The 15,414-nt window shown below is 49.0% G+C and overlaps 1 protein-coding gene across 2 annotated transcripts in view; it reads right to left on the bottom strand.

Annotated features, from left to right (window-relative positions):
* Window positions 1–322: 322 nt before the first annotated feature.
* Window positions 323–15,414, bottom strand: part of SMAD6 (SMAD family member 6) — a 45,068-nt gene continuing 29,976 nt past the window's right edge. For both annotated transcript variants that reach the window (XM_075044650.1, XM_075044649.1), the window contains one exon: window positions 323–1,222. In XM_075044650.1, coding sequence (XP_074900751.1) covers window positions 681–1,222 — 542 coding nt within the window. In that variant the 3' untranslated portion in view covers window positions 323–680. The remainder of the gene's footprint in view (window positions 1,223–15,414) is intronic.

Raw genomic sequence — 15,414 nt, 5'->3', positions numbered from 1 at the left:
TCATCCTCAGGATGTCCCTATCATGTTTTGTGTTATCAGAGAGATCACAGAGCCCTGAGCAAGAACAGGTACAGGCAACTTTCCTCTCACCTTCTCTGTTTGTTCCCTGGCTCTCAAACTGACCTACCTCACTTACCCTCCTCTTGGAGACAACTGCAGCCTTCCAGCAACCCATTTACTGTTTTTCTAAGGGTCCTGGCTGAGATGGGAGACAGCGGTCACCCCTCTGGAAACTCCCACTGACTGCAGAGCGCCCGAGCAGACACTGCTGCAGACTTCAGTCTGGGGGGGGGAGAAAAAAAGACAATTAAACCCCCCCCCATAATGCGAATACTTTATTATCAATGAGTGACTGGTATTAGCTTTTTGTCTGGGTATTAATAATATTTCAAAAAACCATACATCAAAATTAGGGCTTTCTCCTATTTTTGCTGTATAATTTTTCTTTTTAAAAAAAATCTGTATTGAAAGAATTATATAAGCCAAAGTGCATTTTCTGGTTTTTGTCCATATACACATTGCACCATACATAAATAATTACATTGTAAAAATGACTCCATAATTACAAGTATAATATATATTTTCATATAATATATAAAACTTTATATTAAATCTAGGTAGATGATATTTGGGATAGTCTGTGTCTTTTTTTTCTTTTTCCTTTTGTCAGAGGCTGACCGTTATCGATTGTTACTGAGTAAAATCTCCAGCCAACAAGGACATGACGTGATAAACTGTCTCGAGTAACACGGCCCCCAGCCTTTGGCGAAGCTAATCCGCACGCTGTTCGGGTCGTAGGGCCCGTCCGCGTAATCCAGATCAGCTGTGTGCTGCAAGAGGCAGGACTTCTCATAGTCAAACACCTTGATGGAATAGCCTGGCATCACCTTGCGCACTATCAAAGTCCTACAGTTGGGGATGTCCAGTGTCGGGGAGTTGACGAAGATGGGATGCTCGCTGCGGTTGTAAGCCCACACACCGTCCGGTTCTTTGCTAAGTAAAATCCCGTAGCCGATTTTACTTCGAGTCCTTCTCACAGTCTCGCTCCTGTTTTCTAGGTTTAGCTGTCCGAGGCAGAAGCCGTTTCCTTGAGGTAGGTCATAAAATATACTGACAGACTGTTCGTACACTGTGTAGAGGCGGCCGACGCGCGTCCGGTGCTCCCAATAGGCCACGTTACACCAATGGCTCCTCTTCACGGCATCAGGCGACGTACTGGCATCTGTGGAGGAAAGCAGAGGAAGAGTCAGGGTTTGCTGTGACCGCCTGGGAAAAGCCAGGTATGGAGGGTGAGCAAATGGCTCTTCCCACCCATCGGCTTTGCTCACATGGGAACTGAACTTGTGTTCAACCCAAAGCCCGTCTTCAGCTTAAAGCTAGTGCTCAGCTCAAAGCCCATGTCCAACCCAAAGCCTGTCTCCAACCCAAAGCTCATCTTCAATTATGTCAAATGCCACCAAGAAAGAAGGCTCAAGCAAACGCTGGTGACCCAACGGGCCACCCACCAGTTCCCATGCAGGTCAACACCTCTTCCTCACTCTGATTTAATATTCAATCCTGTGTCCAGCAGCTGGGACCCTGTGTACTCAAGATATGTGCATTTCTACACCAAGAGCCGGCACGGATACTCTACCACTCCAACTCAGCCATCCCTGAGCTTGGCGGGTCCCCAAGAGCCTGCACCATTGCTGTGGTGGTGTACCCCCATCTTGAAAGGCCAACTTGTGTTGATCTGAAAGACAGGGGATGTCCATGAAGTGCTTGGATGACTGACCTGACAGTTATCTCTGCTATGTAATATTCTTTGACAGCGATGCTGATGTTCCCACGGGGAACATGAAATCTGAGGAGGCATTTCGTGCCAAGGGGGAGTAGTTGCTATGAACTATACATGTCCTCCTACAAAACCATTGGAACTCTCTCCAGAACAATGAGAAATGTCTCTTCTTTCTAGGAATTACATTCAAGGAAGACAGGAGTGACGCAGACTGCCAGAAATCTGTTTAATTTATGATGCCTCCAGAATTTATGATGCCTCCAGAAGGAAGATGGGAACTCTCAGCCCTGAAAGAGCCCCGAAGAGGGTGAATTAACCTCTTCCTCAACATCATTCCTGCTCCTACCATACCAGTTAACAGAAAACCACCCTGGGATTTCAAGCAAGGAGCTTTGCTTCAAGCCAGCCCTGTTCCATGCCCAGCATTAAGCTCCCTGACAATGTATCACGCGCCTGCGGCCTGCTGACCCCTCTGCCTTCGTGCCATCATGTCCGATTAACTTGCACACGGGGTGATGCCATTATTTTGCTTCAGAGACCCTATTGACGCACCGGATTTCAAGCGCAGCCCTACAGCCCCATTTCTTTTCAGGCTCAAATTACCCCAGAGGGGAATGGGCTCTCCTCCCCATTAACGATTTTTGAATTAAGCGGCTTTGTTAGAGTTTAACTTGAGTTGTAACTATACAAATTTAAGGGGAGGGAGATGGGGGGAAAGGGGGGTAACTGGACAAGCAGGGAGGCAGCAGGGCCAGTGGGATGCCCTTTGCCACGGGCAATGCTCATCATCTTGCACCAAGCCCTTCATCCATCACAGGTCTAAACAACCCCAAAAATGCCAGATTGGGCCCCTTCTCCCCCACCACCCGTTTAAATAATTTTTAGGACCCAGCACAGCTGCTAATAGCCCCTTTTCGGTTTGATGTGCCTTTTATCCAGAACTGGGAAGGAAACCTCGCAGCAATCAGACAGTTCAACCCCACTGGGGAAAAGAAACACCATTTCCCTGCATTTATGGCAATCCTCCATGGAGGAGCGAGCCAACAGCTTCGTGCCCCCTAATACTGGAGGTGATGTCCTCGGCCTCCTAAAGGCATGGCAAAAGCCCTGCTGAACACAACCGGGTGAGATGCACCCCTTAAATTCAGAGTTAGTGGCTCTGCACAGCAGGGAAATGGGTGAAGACCCTTGGTCAAAGCCATGGCAGCATCCCGGAGCTGGGTGAGGCAAACTTGGGTTTCTTTCCCCCAAGGACCAGGTCCTGTCCCCCAGCTACAGCCCAGCTACAGTGGGGTGAGACACTCCACCATGGCTCAGTGGCACCGATGGATCTTTCTATCTCTGCGCTTCTGAGCCATCCTCAGTGGAAACCACTCAGAGTCACTCTGTAATAAGCCCATCCTAATGCTGCACTCTGCTAACAGCAAAAATCAGCAAAACCGAAGGTTTTTCCCCGTTCTTACTCTTTGGCCAGTAACTGTACTTCCTTTGCCATCTCAAATGACCCTTCCGCGTCCGGATCACCAGGAGTTAAATGAACAACCCAACTTGCTCCAAAAGGCTAATGACTTCATCGGCAAGCGCATGATGGATATGTTGTACCCAAGCACGTCATTAAATACGGACAACTGGACTTGACTCTTCCTGAAGTATCTCACGATGCCTTGCAAAGCATCAGCCATGTGAATGTGAAGTTTTAGGGAAGGAAGAGAAGATTCAAATGTAATTCTGAGTTAGAAATGCCCCCAGCTGCCTACTGCCAATATGGTGCACTAAGATCTCCACCAAGAACAGAAACTTTGAGGAAATTGGCAATAAAAAGTTTCAGAACCTCTATGCAGTATTTCTGCAGCAGTTGCAAAAATGACATTAACCAAGTTTATGGCATTAACACAAATCTGACCCAAACAGTCTTATCTAATTGAATGTTACTGAGGCAAGACCATCTTTAGCTACATCTGTACAAAGCCCTGAAATCAACAACTTGGCAAGGACAAAAATATTTTGACCTGCTCCGATAACATCCCTTGGTCTACCACCATGCAGCCCATCAGTGCATTTTGCTCTTTAAAATGCACTATGGCAAATTGTTCCAGATTTTCTTTTACGAGGTGAAACAAGATGTAGTTCATAAATGACACAACAGCAGAAAAAGAAGAGGTACTGAGCAACTGAGCTTCATCTGCAGGTACATCTTCCACAGCATCCAGTTTCTACAATCATCTTTCCCCTGGGACATCATACAGTTGAGATGCTGCTCCCAGTGCCTTTCCAAAACTCTTCTCAAATGCTAAATTTTGCTGCTGTCCCACTCGAGTGATGCTGGGGGGCTACAGACAAGCTCAGGGCTTTTCATCTGCCAGGCCTGGAGGCTGGTAGCGATTACCGAGCTCTGCATCTGTTTAACCTCCCCACCTCCACAAAGCCCTGCATGCCCATTAGGCAAGTTGGTTTTGTTATTACATTTTTTAGGAACTACCACTCGGCCCCCAAATTTCCCATACAGACTAAGAATTGGACAACTTAAAAACTAAAGTTTCCTCATCAGCTGAATTAATTAGGAGAACAGTCAGCAATAAACATTTAAATAGGTGTTTCCCATGGTTTATTGCAAATTAACATACCTAGTGGGGAAAAGCAAAGCAGGAAGAAACCAGTGTCTATTCTACAAGAACATCTTGCTGTAGGTGCCACCATCCCTGCTGCCATCTCTGCTTTCCAGGAACTGGCAAGTATTTTGGCAAAATCATCTATCGATATGCATACTGAAAACAGGGGAAGGTTTTTTTTACACCTCCTGCTTTCGTGCATCTGAAATAGCCTTCTTAAAATCACTTCCATGCAATTTATGGCATGAGCTTCAGTCCATCCATATGTGCACACATCTCAGGGGGTGAAATCCCTCCTGCCAATGAGCTTCTCATCTCTGCCACTCCGACACAGCTCCTGCGCGACACTGCCAGCTCTGCCAGCTCGAAGCACTCCTGGAGATGTCCTGTGCTCCTTCAAAAGGGCGAGGATGTGAGTTTTAGGTAACTGCACATCAAGCAGCTAAAAGTTTCCTTTCCACCCCACCTTTCCTGGCCAGGCGCGAAAAAAAGGCTTTCAAAGCCATGCACCAACTGCAAAAGCAACCTGCCTGTGGCCCCCAGGCAAACAGAACACTCCAAAAGGAGACGGTTAAAGGGGACATCTGAAAAGCCTCTGCCTCCGGATTCCAGCAGGGTCCCTCTTCTCCCCCAGTCCCATCCATCGCCACCCTTGCCGGCTGCCCCACTCCCCATGCCGTGGTGGGTTCCTTTGCCTCCTTTTATCTCCCAGTGCACTCAACCAAATCCTGAAAAGATGAACTCATCCCGCAGCCCTGACATAAAGCAAGCACTTTAGCAAGCCCCTAATACAAGGGGGCCTGCGCTGTGTCTTATCCCCTGCCAAGTATTAGTTTCGCCTCCAGCTATTAGCCACTACCACTCAGCAGACAGCAGGGGCGGCTGGCAGAAAAGCATGTCCTCTGCCTTTTAAATAAATATTCCATTTTTTCCTCCTCTTTTTCCACGCTGCCCTTTATGCACAGACAAGAAAATCCACTTTTTTTTCCCTTTCTGCTGGAACAGAGGCAGGCTTGTTAGCTTTCTTTTGAAGAAAGAAAAATATTTTAGTCCTGCAGTGCCTCCCTCGATGGTATACCACGCGTTTTTAACAACTATCATTGTAGGCAGCTACAACTTCTAACAGCTACATTTAGGCTGGCGTCAGGGCTATCTCTTCCATCAAAGCCACCTTTATCGATCAGATAGACAGGCTGAAACTCTGGCTCTTGTTTACTCGTTCCTCCAAGTTGCCATTTCCTCCATTGCACCAATGCCTCGCAGCAGACACATCCAAAAGGAAATTCAAACAATTTAAGATAAAAAAACAAGATAGGAAGCAAGATGGAGAATCAAAACCAGAACTTAATGGGAAAAGTTTCTTGCATGGTTCAGGCAAAAGGAATCTGGGTACAGGCATAAATGCAAAGAGCAAATACTGTAAATCCTCATGGCATTAGCAGCACTGCTGCTTTTGCCCCCTGCAGAGTCTGGAGGTAAAGAAAATAACTTGAGGTTTTAGATTATTTGTGATTTGACAGTGTCTTATGCCAGTAAAGTTCAAAGCAGTGCATTAAAAGAGAAAAGAAAGATGCTTTTTTCCAAAACAAAATGCTGCACAGTCCTAGTGCTTGATGTTGCACTTAAAAGCAGGATGGAAAACACGGGCAGATCACAAAACACATGAAATCTCTCTCATTCATGCTTCGGCTCTTCTGAAGCCACCAAACCTCTTCTCAGCAGGTCAAATGGCCCCCACAATATATGGCTGCAAGAAAGATCTTGCTGCGTAAGGAAACAGGGGTGAGAAGGGAAGTTTGCTGCAGTGCTTTGAGGATTATTCCCATTTTTGCACGGACTCCTGAGGAAACAGTCAGAAGTGGCACCATGTTGTTTTTCCAAGCAGAGCCCCGCATGAAGAACGGGTGATGCCAACCCCTCGTTCCCCATCTAAACCCAAACCACACCATGGGTTTTCAAAACACGTTTAAGAGGTGCCCACATGGAAGACCATGCATTTAAAAAAAAATTAAAAAAAAAAATAAAATCACTGCACTCTCCAAATGTGACGGGGACTCGAATACAAATCTATGCACCTGAAGAGATGAAATGGGATATTCAAAAGTGTCCCCACAACTCAGCCCACATGCCATTTTCATGTCCCACCCTCCCGTACTCCTGTGTCACGGGGCAGCCTAATGCTCCTCTGGCCGTGGAGCTCAGTTACATGCTTTCTCAACAGCCAATGTCTTTCCATTCAGTTTTATTCCACTTTAGACTCTATTAGATACATGCTCAGCCTTTTTTCTCCCCTCTGCCGTAGCACAGATGCATGCTTATACTACCCAACACACAGGAGCATGGAAGCAGGATGGTTGCCATACACAGGTCACTGTGAACAAGGTCCAGATAAAAAGCCCGACACAAAGAACATGCACACTTCCCCCAAATCTTTTAACAGTTCACCAGGGAGCCATTGGTTAAAATAATCCCCCATTAATACCCTTAGAAACAAGTGCCAGGGTAAAGAAGGGGTTAAAACTTTCCACAGCAGAAATGGAATTTTTACAGCCCTGGGAAAAAAAAAAAAATTAATTGTCAATCTGCCCCAGCAAAGCTCACAACCATTTTCTTAAGCTAATATACTTAAAATACCTCTGCCTTACAAGTTTCAGCTGGAATGCATCACTGCAGCCCCCCAGAGTCCCTGTGCTGCAACCAGCACCATGGCATCTACGCCTGGCACAAGACCCTGTCCGTTCGGCTGGGGAAAAAGCTGAGCGTGGTGCTGTGCTCCCCTCTGCAGACGCCCTGGGGATGCAGGGCCACAAACCAGCCACCATCCATCTGTCCATCCTCATTGGGAGTGGTGCGGTGGGACTTTGAAGGCACCTTCCCACCCTTGGAGGAGCTGCAGCTCTTGGTGAGCCACGTCTTGGCCAGCAGCCACTTCACCAGCCCATGGGAGCGCTCCAACGTTGACTCCACCATATATATATATGTAAGGCAATATCCCAAGTCCACCAGCAAATGAACGCTGGGCAGGATCTGGGCTGCCATCCTGCGGTGGTCCTGGGGACACCAGAGGAGCAGAGGCAGCAGGAGGTCCTCCATGCAAAAGTCAGGGAAAGCCCTGATGAGGACAAGGACAGTTTGGTCCCCTTTTCTAATTATTTCTTGGTTTCTCTGACGAAGCAAGCAGCTGTGTGTTATGGCAGGACAACAGGCTCATGCAAGGAGATGGCAGTTGGGTGCAAGCAGGAGGCTGGACAGCCCCAGGCTTCTTCCTGGACCGCTTCCCTAAGGCCCAGAATCAATTCAGGATCCTTGAATGTTCCAGCTTTCACCAAGACAAACTTGTTCCCTGATTCATAGAGGCCCTGAAAAGCTGTCACCAGCTCCCCAGCTGATGACCGAGGTCAGCCATAGGGACAGCAGTCTAGACCTTCCCCCCATGCTGCAGAGCATCAAACTCTCTCCCAGACTTCAGTTTTGCTCTGCTGAGAGACATAAAGATTCAGCCCAGCTCATACCTCAATTACAAAATAAGAGTGTGATTTCGTATTACAATTAATCTAGTGTCACCACTGTTGTGGTGGGGTCCCAACTCCTCCAACCCCAGCACAGCTCCTGGCACATTCCTCACGTTGGATGTGGCTGTCATGTTGTGCAGCCATGGAGATCAGTTCAGCTCACTCATCCAGCAAAAACCAATACCAAAGAAAGCACCACAGACAGCTGAAAGGAGCCCTCACTGCCACCGTACCCATCACGGAGGAGGCATCTTCCTCTTCCTCCTCCTCCAGGCTTTACCTTGGAGAGCAGTGCTCTGGTGCTCCCCAGCCTCCTCCGTGAGCCGATTTAATTTGTTAACCCAGTAGATGATTAACCCAGAAGAACATGTGCACTGGGTTAATTAATTAAATTAGTTCAAAAAAGGGTCTGACGGGCAACAGAGCCAGTAGAAGAGGCACGTGGAGAGGCCTGGGGGGACAGGGGGACATTTCCATAGTAGCCCAAGAAACAAAAGCAACACAGGACAGGAGCCAATGCCAAGAATTAGGATGAAAACAATTTTCTCTGCATAAAAGAAACCACTCAGCAAAATCATCAGCTCATGCTAATTTTTTTATATCCTTCAAAGAAAAACACATGCCATCTTTAGTTCTGCCTGGAAATTTGTAAGTCATCATCAGTTAGCTTCTTTTCAAGCTAAATTCAAGGAGTTTGTTTCTAACATACCTTCTCTAGCCATTAAATACGCAGTCCAGAACATGATTTTTAAGGTATTTTAGTAGGGTTTTTTTCCCAGCTCCCCTGCATGGTTTACAAAGGTCTTTTTCAGCCAACGGTGAAAAGTCCTAGAAAATAAGAAAACTGGAAAAGCCCAACTCAGGTATTTTTCACTGACGTTTTTATGTGTTACTTCTAAAGGCCAATGTTTTCAGAGATTTAGGTGATTTTTTTTTTTTTTTTTGAGTTGAACAGTCTCCATAGAATCTCAGCTTCCCTTGCTCACAGCTTTCGCAGGCACATTCATCACTTTTAAGTTCCTGGGCTGTGCACGTAACCACTTTATACCTGGCATGTAAAAGTTAACACAACAATGTAAATACATCTTCAAAAGGAGCCCAAAACGTAATCACCTACATTGGCTGCCAATTACGAAAGCACCAGACCTGTCATCAACCAGAATTTGGCTGAGACTTCTCCACTGTTGGAAAACAGCCCTGAGTAAGTCCAAGCCTGGCAAAATCCCGGGGTCATGCTTGGCACCTCCTTGAGCATCTGTAGCATCCCTGCTGCCCAGCCATGGGTGCCCCAACCAGCCAAAAAAATGGGAAGAGAAACGAGCTGGTGAAAGACATGGGTGATAAGGTGGGGGGAAGGTCTCTGCTAAGTGGTTTGCTGTAAAACTGGGAGGTTTGCTGAAAATCTTCCGAGCATCGTCTAGTTGAGGTTGGCTTTTTTCTCTGCCTCCTGCTGCCAGCTGGGCAAGGCACCGACAACGCTTGGAGGGGAGAAGGCTCATTCCCCGAGTGCCCTCTGCAGGGCAGGACTGCGAGGGTGGGGGATGCTGGGACAAAAAAATGAGGGGGGGGGAATCCCTTTTTTCTTTCATTTTTAGGTTGAGAACTCGCACGTTTTCCGCTCCTCCAAACAACCGTGTAGGCAATCCCTTTATTTTTTTTCCCCGAGCCTGAAAAACGTTGAGAATCCAGGAGAAATCACCCCATAAATCACCCGACGGCAGATTTCCCTTTTTAGCCGCCGCCGCAACGTCCAACGTTCCCCCTTCCCCACGCCGCTCCCGCCTGGCGCCGCGCCAGCCCTCGCTATTAATTAATCTGGGGGCCGCCTCCTACAATCCTGGCTACGCCAACCGCATCCGACTTGGGCTGGGCTGGTGGGCAGAAGTTGGGCCAGCCAAATCCCACGGGACCTCCTGAGGTCTCTTCTGCCTTTCAAACCCCTTTCGGCTTTGCGGAGCAATTTTAGGTGCTCTTAGAAATCCTGACTGATGCCCTCGGGGAGGGAAATAATCTGTTCCATGACCAGAGCTGCGGCAAATTGGAGCATCCTGCAGTGGAGGAGAGACTCTGCAAAATGGTATGAATAAATAATAATAGTTTTCGCTCATAGAGGAGTTTCGGCTGAGCGCTTCAAAGCATTTTAAAAGCAGAAACTAATTAGTAGGTCCCTCTGAAGAGAAACAGGAATAACACCACTTTCCGCCTCCATCACGCCTCTTGGGCAGAGCACGTTGGGTGCCGGACTTGGCTCCCGGCTGAGCCTGGGAATCACCTTACCGGAGGGTGGTGGTTCAGACGTGCAAGGCTTGGGCTGTAACCGAACCGAAGCCCTGCCTGGTTCACACCGGACATTAAATGAAGGGGTTTCTGCTGCGGTCAAGGGGGTACTGAGGTGACGGAGCTATTTTAAGAAGCCAGATGCCAAGTTGGTGAGAATGTCACTGAGGCGGCTGCAGAGATGCCCCAGGAGATGGTCAAGCCTCCCCACCTCCCGCTGCCATGCTTGCTGAGAGCACTGGAGCATCCCCAGCAGCAGCACGACCACTAACCCAGCACAGGATGCCTGACACAGACACCTCCTCCAGAGAAAAGCAGCAGATTAAAAAAAAAAAAAAAAAAAAAGGCCCTTTTTCCCTCCGGTTGTTAGATAATCAAAGGGCACTGAGCTCCTCCGGACAAAGAGGGCTGTCCTGCAAAGGCCACACAGCCAGGCAGCACACCGTCACCTACTCACACCGCTCTCAGCACAGCCCCAACTCCAAGTTACAGCTCAGCTCCCTCAGTTAACAAACGAAATTTGCCATTTCCAGAAGGCAAATGCTCAGCTGGTCCTCCATGCAAGGACACTTCAGATGTCCCAGGCTGGTTATGCAAAACCCTCTCCCCAAAACACCAGCAAAGCTGGAAACTTTGGGCTTAAGAGCTCACACAGGACACGGGAAATGAAGCAGGCTGCGACTGCAGCAGCTTTGTCACGCTTTTCTATTTTTACTAACCAGAAAATGAACGAAGATGCTTCCCTGGGAGGAAAATCAAAGCAGTACCAAATCAAACGTCACCATCGGATGTATTTTGAGAGCCTGCAATTGCACTCCAGCCTGAGCTGTTCCCTCCCGAGCAAGACCGAAGCCAGGCTTGCCCTGCTATCACACCTCTATCAGATTTACTCCTGAGAACAAGCCGCGGGGTTTCAGAGCGGAGGCAGACGACGTGAGAAGCAGCGAGCGGGATGAAGAAACCCAAGGCCACCCTGATTTCTCTGAAGCGAGGATGCCATGCAGCCACAAGCAGCATCCTCGAGAGAAGACTGAGGCACTGGAGACAGATGTCTGTCGGCTTGATGCCAAGACCACTGCAAATATCAAGGACTGTGAAAGCTTTAGGAAACTATCACTGACCTGGAAAACAAGCTGTGACGGAGGAGTACCGGGCTGGGGAGGCTCCCCGGAGGCCACAAGCAGGAGCCCATCAAATGTTTTTCTCTATACGGGCTGGGAATGAGCCGCTTTGCTCCTCCCTGGCTGGCTGAGTGCAGAGTCCAGCCCCGGGCAGCCATGAGACCCCAGTCTGGGACCTCTGGGAGAACAAAAATCTTGGGCTTTCATCCCAAACCCCTGTCGGTACCCAGACTGGTTGCGGGTTCCCCATCGCAACCCATCCTCCACCCCGCAAAAGGGCTCCAGCGGATGCCTCCCCTTGCCTGATAATTTTCCCCCAGTATCCTTAAAAAAGGCTTTTTTTTCCAGCACGGTATCAGTGCCCTCACATATATGGGAAGCAGACAGGGGTTGAGAGTGAAATGGAAATTCAGGCTTTGCTCTCGCTGGCCAAAGCCCAAGATCCTTCTCTGATAAAGCTCTCCCCGAGCCTTGCTGTCTGAGCAAGCACCGCAAGACAGGGAGCCACGGCTCCACGGCTGCCACTGCATGTCACGCTGCCTGTGGCTGCTTCAAGGCCTCGCTTGTGGAGGATTTGCCAAAGTTTTACAGGGAATTAAAGGATTTTGGGTGTCAGCGTGCCCTTTGCAAGGAAACAACCCCTCCGGTGTGCAAGCCAATTTGGTCACGCAGAAAGGATAAACCTGTATAGGGAGGTCTTGGGGCTCCTATCTGTTGGAGAGGAATCAAAAGCAATGGGGATGGGGTCCGTGTGCGGTGTGAGCAGCCATGGGAAGGGCCCAGCAGCAGGCGGCCAGCGAGGGAGAAGCAGGTCTCGGGTCCTACGGCGCTGGAAGGGAGCACGGGACGGCTCCTGCCCTCCTGCTCAAACACGCACACACGTCTGCACGGCCGCAGCCAGGCCGGCAGGAACGTGCAGAGGGATGCGTGCATGCGTGTGCACCCACACACGCCAGATTTTCTGATAGCTAGTTCATGTATTTATGTGTAAACATTTTCTGGTTCTATTCCAGCCCTTATTCCAAGCAAGCAGCTCGCTCCACTAACAACTGCTTGTGGCCAGCATCCACGGGCTCTTACTCCCACTTAAAGCAAAGACTAAACAATGACTTAAGCATCTCAGGATTTAAGCCCCATAGTTGATCCCTCACATTCACAGTTGAAGCAGCGAGGATGCTGCGCTGGTGGTTTCTGCTTTGCAGGAGGACCTACACCACTGTGAACACCGTGGATAATAACCTTTTGTGCCATGGTGGATGCGCAGGGAGGGGTGTCCTGGCCCTTTTTCTGTAAAATCCACAAATCAGCAAACCAGAGGAGCAGATGTGGCACAGGGCATGTGTTTCTGCTAGCCTGGGATAAGGTCACCCCAAAGACCAAAGACAGCTTGTCTTGTTTTTGTACTCCCTGGAATGGTGATGTAAATCTATTAAAGTGCAGATAAACAGCAAGAAAATTTGTGCAAGGGATAAGCAGGGGATGGGGGATGAAAACCAATGTATTTGCATGAAATCTACAACTTTCACTACAGCCTGGCGAGGCAGCAACGTGTGGCCCCTGAAAGTCCCCGAAAGCATCTTCACAGTCATCTCCCAGATGACAAAATTCCTAACCCTGTATTTGCCTATGGAGAGTGGAGGTGACTCATACTATATTACCTTCCCTGGCCAAGAAGTACTTGTTTTCATTTCTAAAAACCACAGTTTCTTTTAAAAAAGGAGGGAGGGGGAAATAGGAAAATACCAAAATACACACAGAACTCCATGAGATATATCCTGTCCTGCTGCACTAAAATGAATCCCTGATACCCCAATACTCCAGCTTCACTTGGGATGTTCAAAGAGAAAAGGATTAATGAGTTATATATAGCACGGACACAGCCTGAGATGCACTGCAGAGACGCTGCCAGCATTAGCTCCGGGTCTCCCGATTTCCAGTAATGCTCATTCAATATAAGCCAGCTAAAATAATTTATGGGTGTATGAGCGGAGCTCAAGAAGGGTCTTCGTTCAGATTAAAAACCCTCCCACCTTTCTTGGACAAGCTCTCATCTTTCATGGGGGGCAGCTGAAATTTAAAGCTAAAAATAACCTTTTCAGGACCAGCCTATGCAGAGTTCGTGGTTGCAACTCCTCCACGAGACATTTCAGGGGGGAATGCACAGGGTGCAGTTACAAACTCTGCAAATTAAGTACCAAAGTAAATGACCTTCCCATCGAGAGGAAAACGTGAAGGAGAGCAGGTCAGGCTCTTTGTAAATCAAGGACAGGGAGATTAACGGAGCATGTGAATGCTTCGTTATGGCTAATGAGTTCAAGACTGCACACCCTCAACACAGCCGAGCACTGGAAGAGAAATAGCAAATTCTTCACCTCCCCTCAAGGGAAATCGGTTTTAAAAAATAAAGGCATATTGGGGGGGAAATATGCCTGGTATTATAGATTAAAAAGGCAGCCGGTCAGCAGCCTAAACCAGACCCATTTCTCTTCTCCATTCTATATGTTTCATATATATAAAATATCCACATGGATGCAAAGAACCCCCCTGCACAAAGCCTGAAGAATAACTGAGTGTAAAATCAGGGTCAGATATTTTGCAGAAATACCTTCACAAAGCTCCAACAAGCAACACAGTTCCCACTTCGGACAACTTGCGCTCATTACTGCAACATTTCCGACTATTTCTGATGGGGCTGTGGATGATGTGGAAGCCCCATCGTTCAGCCCCAGTATTTGCAAAGTACAAACAACCCAATGCTATCAACGTTATAAACCCTGTCAAGTTCCTGCACTAGAATCCTTAAATTGTTAAAAATAGGAAAGAAACTGCACAGTTCACATATTTTATAAAGCTGGGTTAAATCAACATCTGCAAAAAATATCCCTGTTAAACGAAATAGCAGGATTTCATTAAGTAAATTGCAAGTTGGCAAAAATTCTGAAAGAAAGGGAAAAAGCCACAGCCAGCCCTGTAATTTAAACCTTATTTTAACTGTGACAGCATGACTGTGAGAGGCTGCATTTCCAAATGAAAAAATAAAATAAAGTTTAAAAAAAGTACCTGTTCCCCCTGTTCCCCACCTCAGTGCATCACAGTGTCTGCAGTCATCACACACTAATGAGCTCTTCCCCAGGGAGATGAAGAGGGAGCGAGACTCGCTTCCAGCCCCGCATCCAGCCCCGCATCCTCCATATCGAACCCACCAAACCTGCAAAATCCAGGATTTTCCACCACGGGAGCACCCAGACGCCTGCATGGTGGTGAAGGGTGATGGGTGACAAGGTCCGTGGAGCCCTCGGAGCCAAGCGGGCTCGGGGACACCCCCGTGGGTCTGCAGCCTTGCAGTCCCAAGCCAGCATCGAGCGAGCACTTTGCCTGGAGGCCGAGCAGCCAAAAGATGGGATTTGATGGCTGCGGGTCTGAGAAACAGTACAGTCCAGGTGACACTTGATCGCTTTCTACATTTTAAACGCATCCTGCTCCCCCACACAAAACTAGGAGCCAGCCAGGGGCTGGTGGCACCCACCCCATCCCGTGCGGGCAGCGTGGTCCTGCACGGCTGCCCAGCGGGTCCGGGTGCCGCGGGGAGGGACGGGGCGCAGCAGTCGGGCTCCTCGCTTGAGGATCTCAAAGAAGTCCCTGAAGGGACGGGCCGTGTGTCCTGCAACTGAGCAGGACAGTGGTGCTCACCTGCAGGGAGTTGCTTTTGAGGTTTTTCCTTTGGGACCGGTGTTTTAGGGGGGTCGCGGCAGCATGTCTGCAAACCCGGGGTGCAACACCGGCCCCGGCCCCAGAGCTCGAGGGCTAACCTCAGCCTGGAGGTGCGGCCGCCCCCGGCATCGCCTGGGGCAGGCAGGGAATCGCCTGCCCTTCCAGCCAGTTTTCCAAACCTGCCGAGCGCCTTTCCCGCTTGGGGTCACTCAGATGGGTTAGGCTGGGCTGTGCGGGGCGGCTGGGCTCTTCCCACAGCGCCGGCCAAAAGCCTCTGCAGGAGCCGTCCCCGTAGGGGACAGGGGCTGCCCGGCTTTGGGGAGGGCTCCTGCTTTGGGGACACCCTGGAGGGCACTGTGCTCTGGGGCCACCTCCTCCAGGGTAACACCCAGCACTGGGTGCTTGGG

This window comes from Buteo buteo, chromosome 13 (genome assembly GCF_964188355.1).
Source record: "Buteo buteo chromosome 13, bButBut1.hap1.1, whole genome shotgun sequence".
In the NCBI taxonomy this organism is placed as follows: domain Eukaryota; kingdom Metazoa; phylum Chordata; class Aves; order Accipitriformes; family Accipitridae; genus Buteo; species Buteo buteo.
This window is presented reverse-complemented; position numbering and strand designations above follow the sequence as displayed.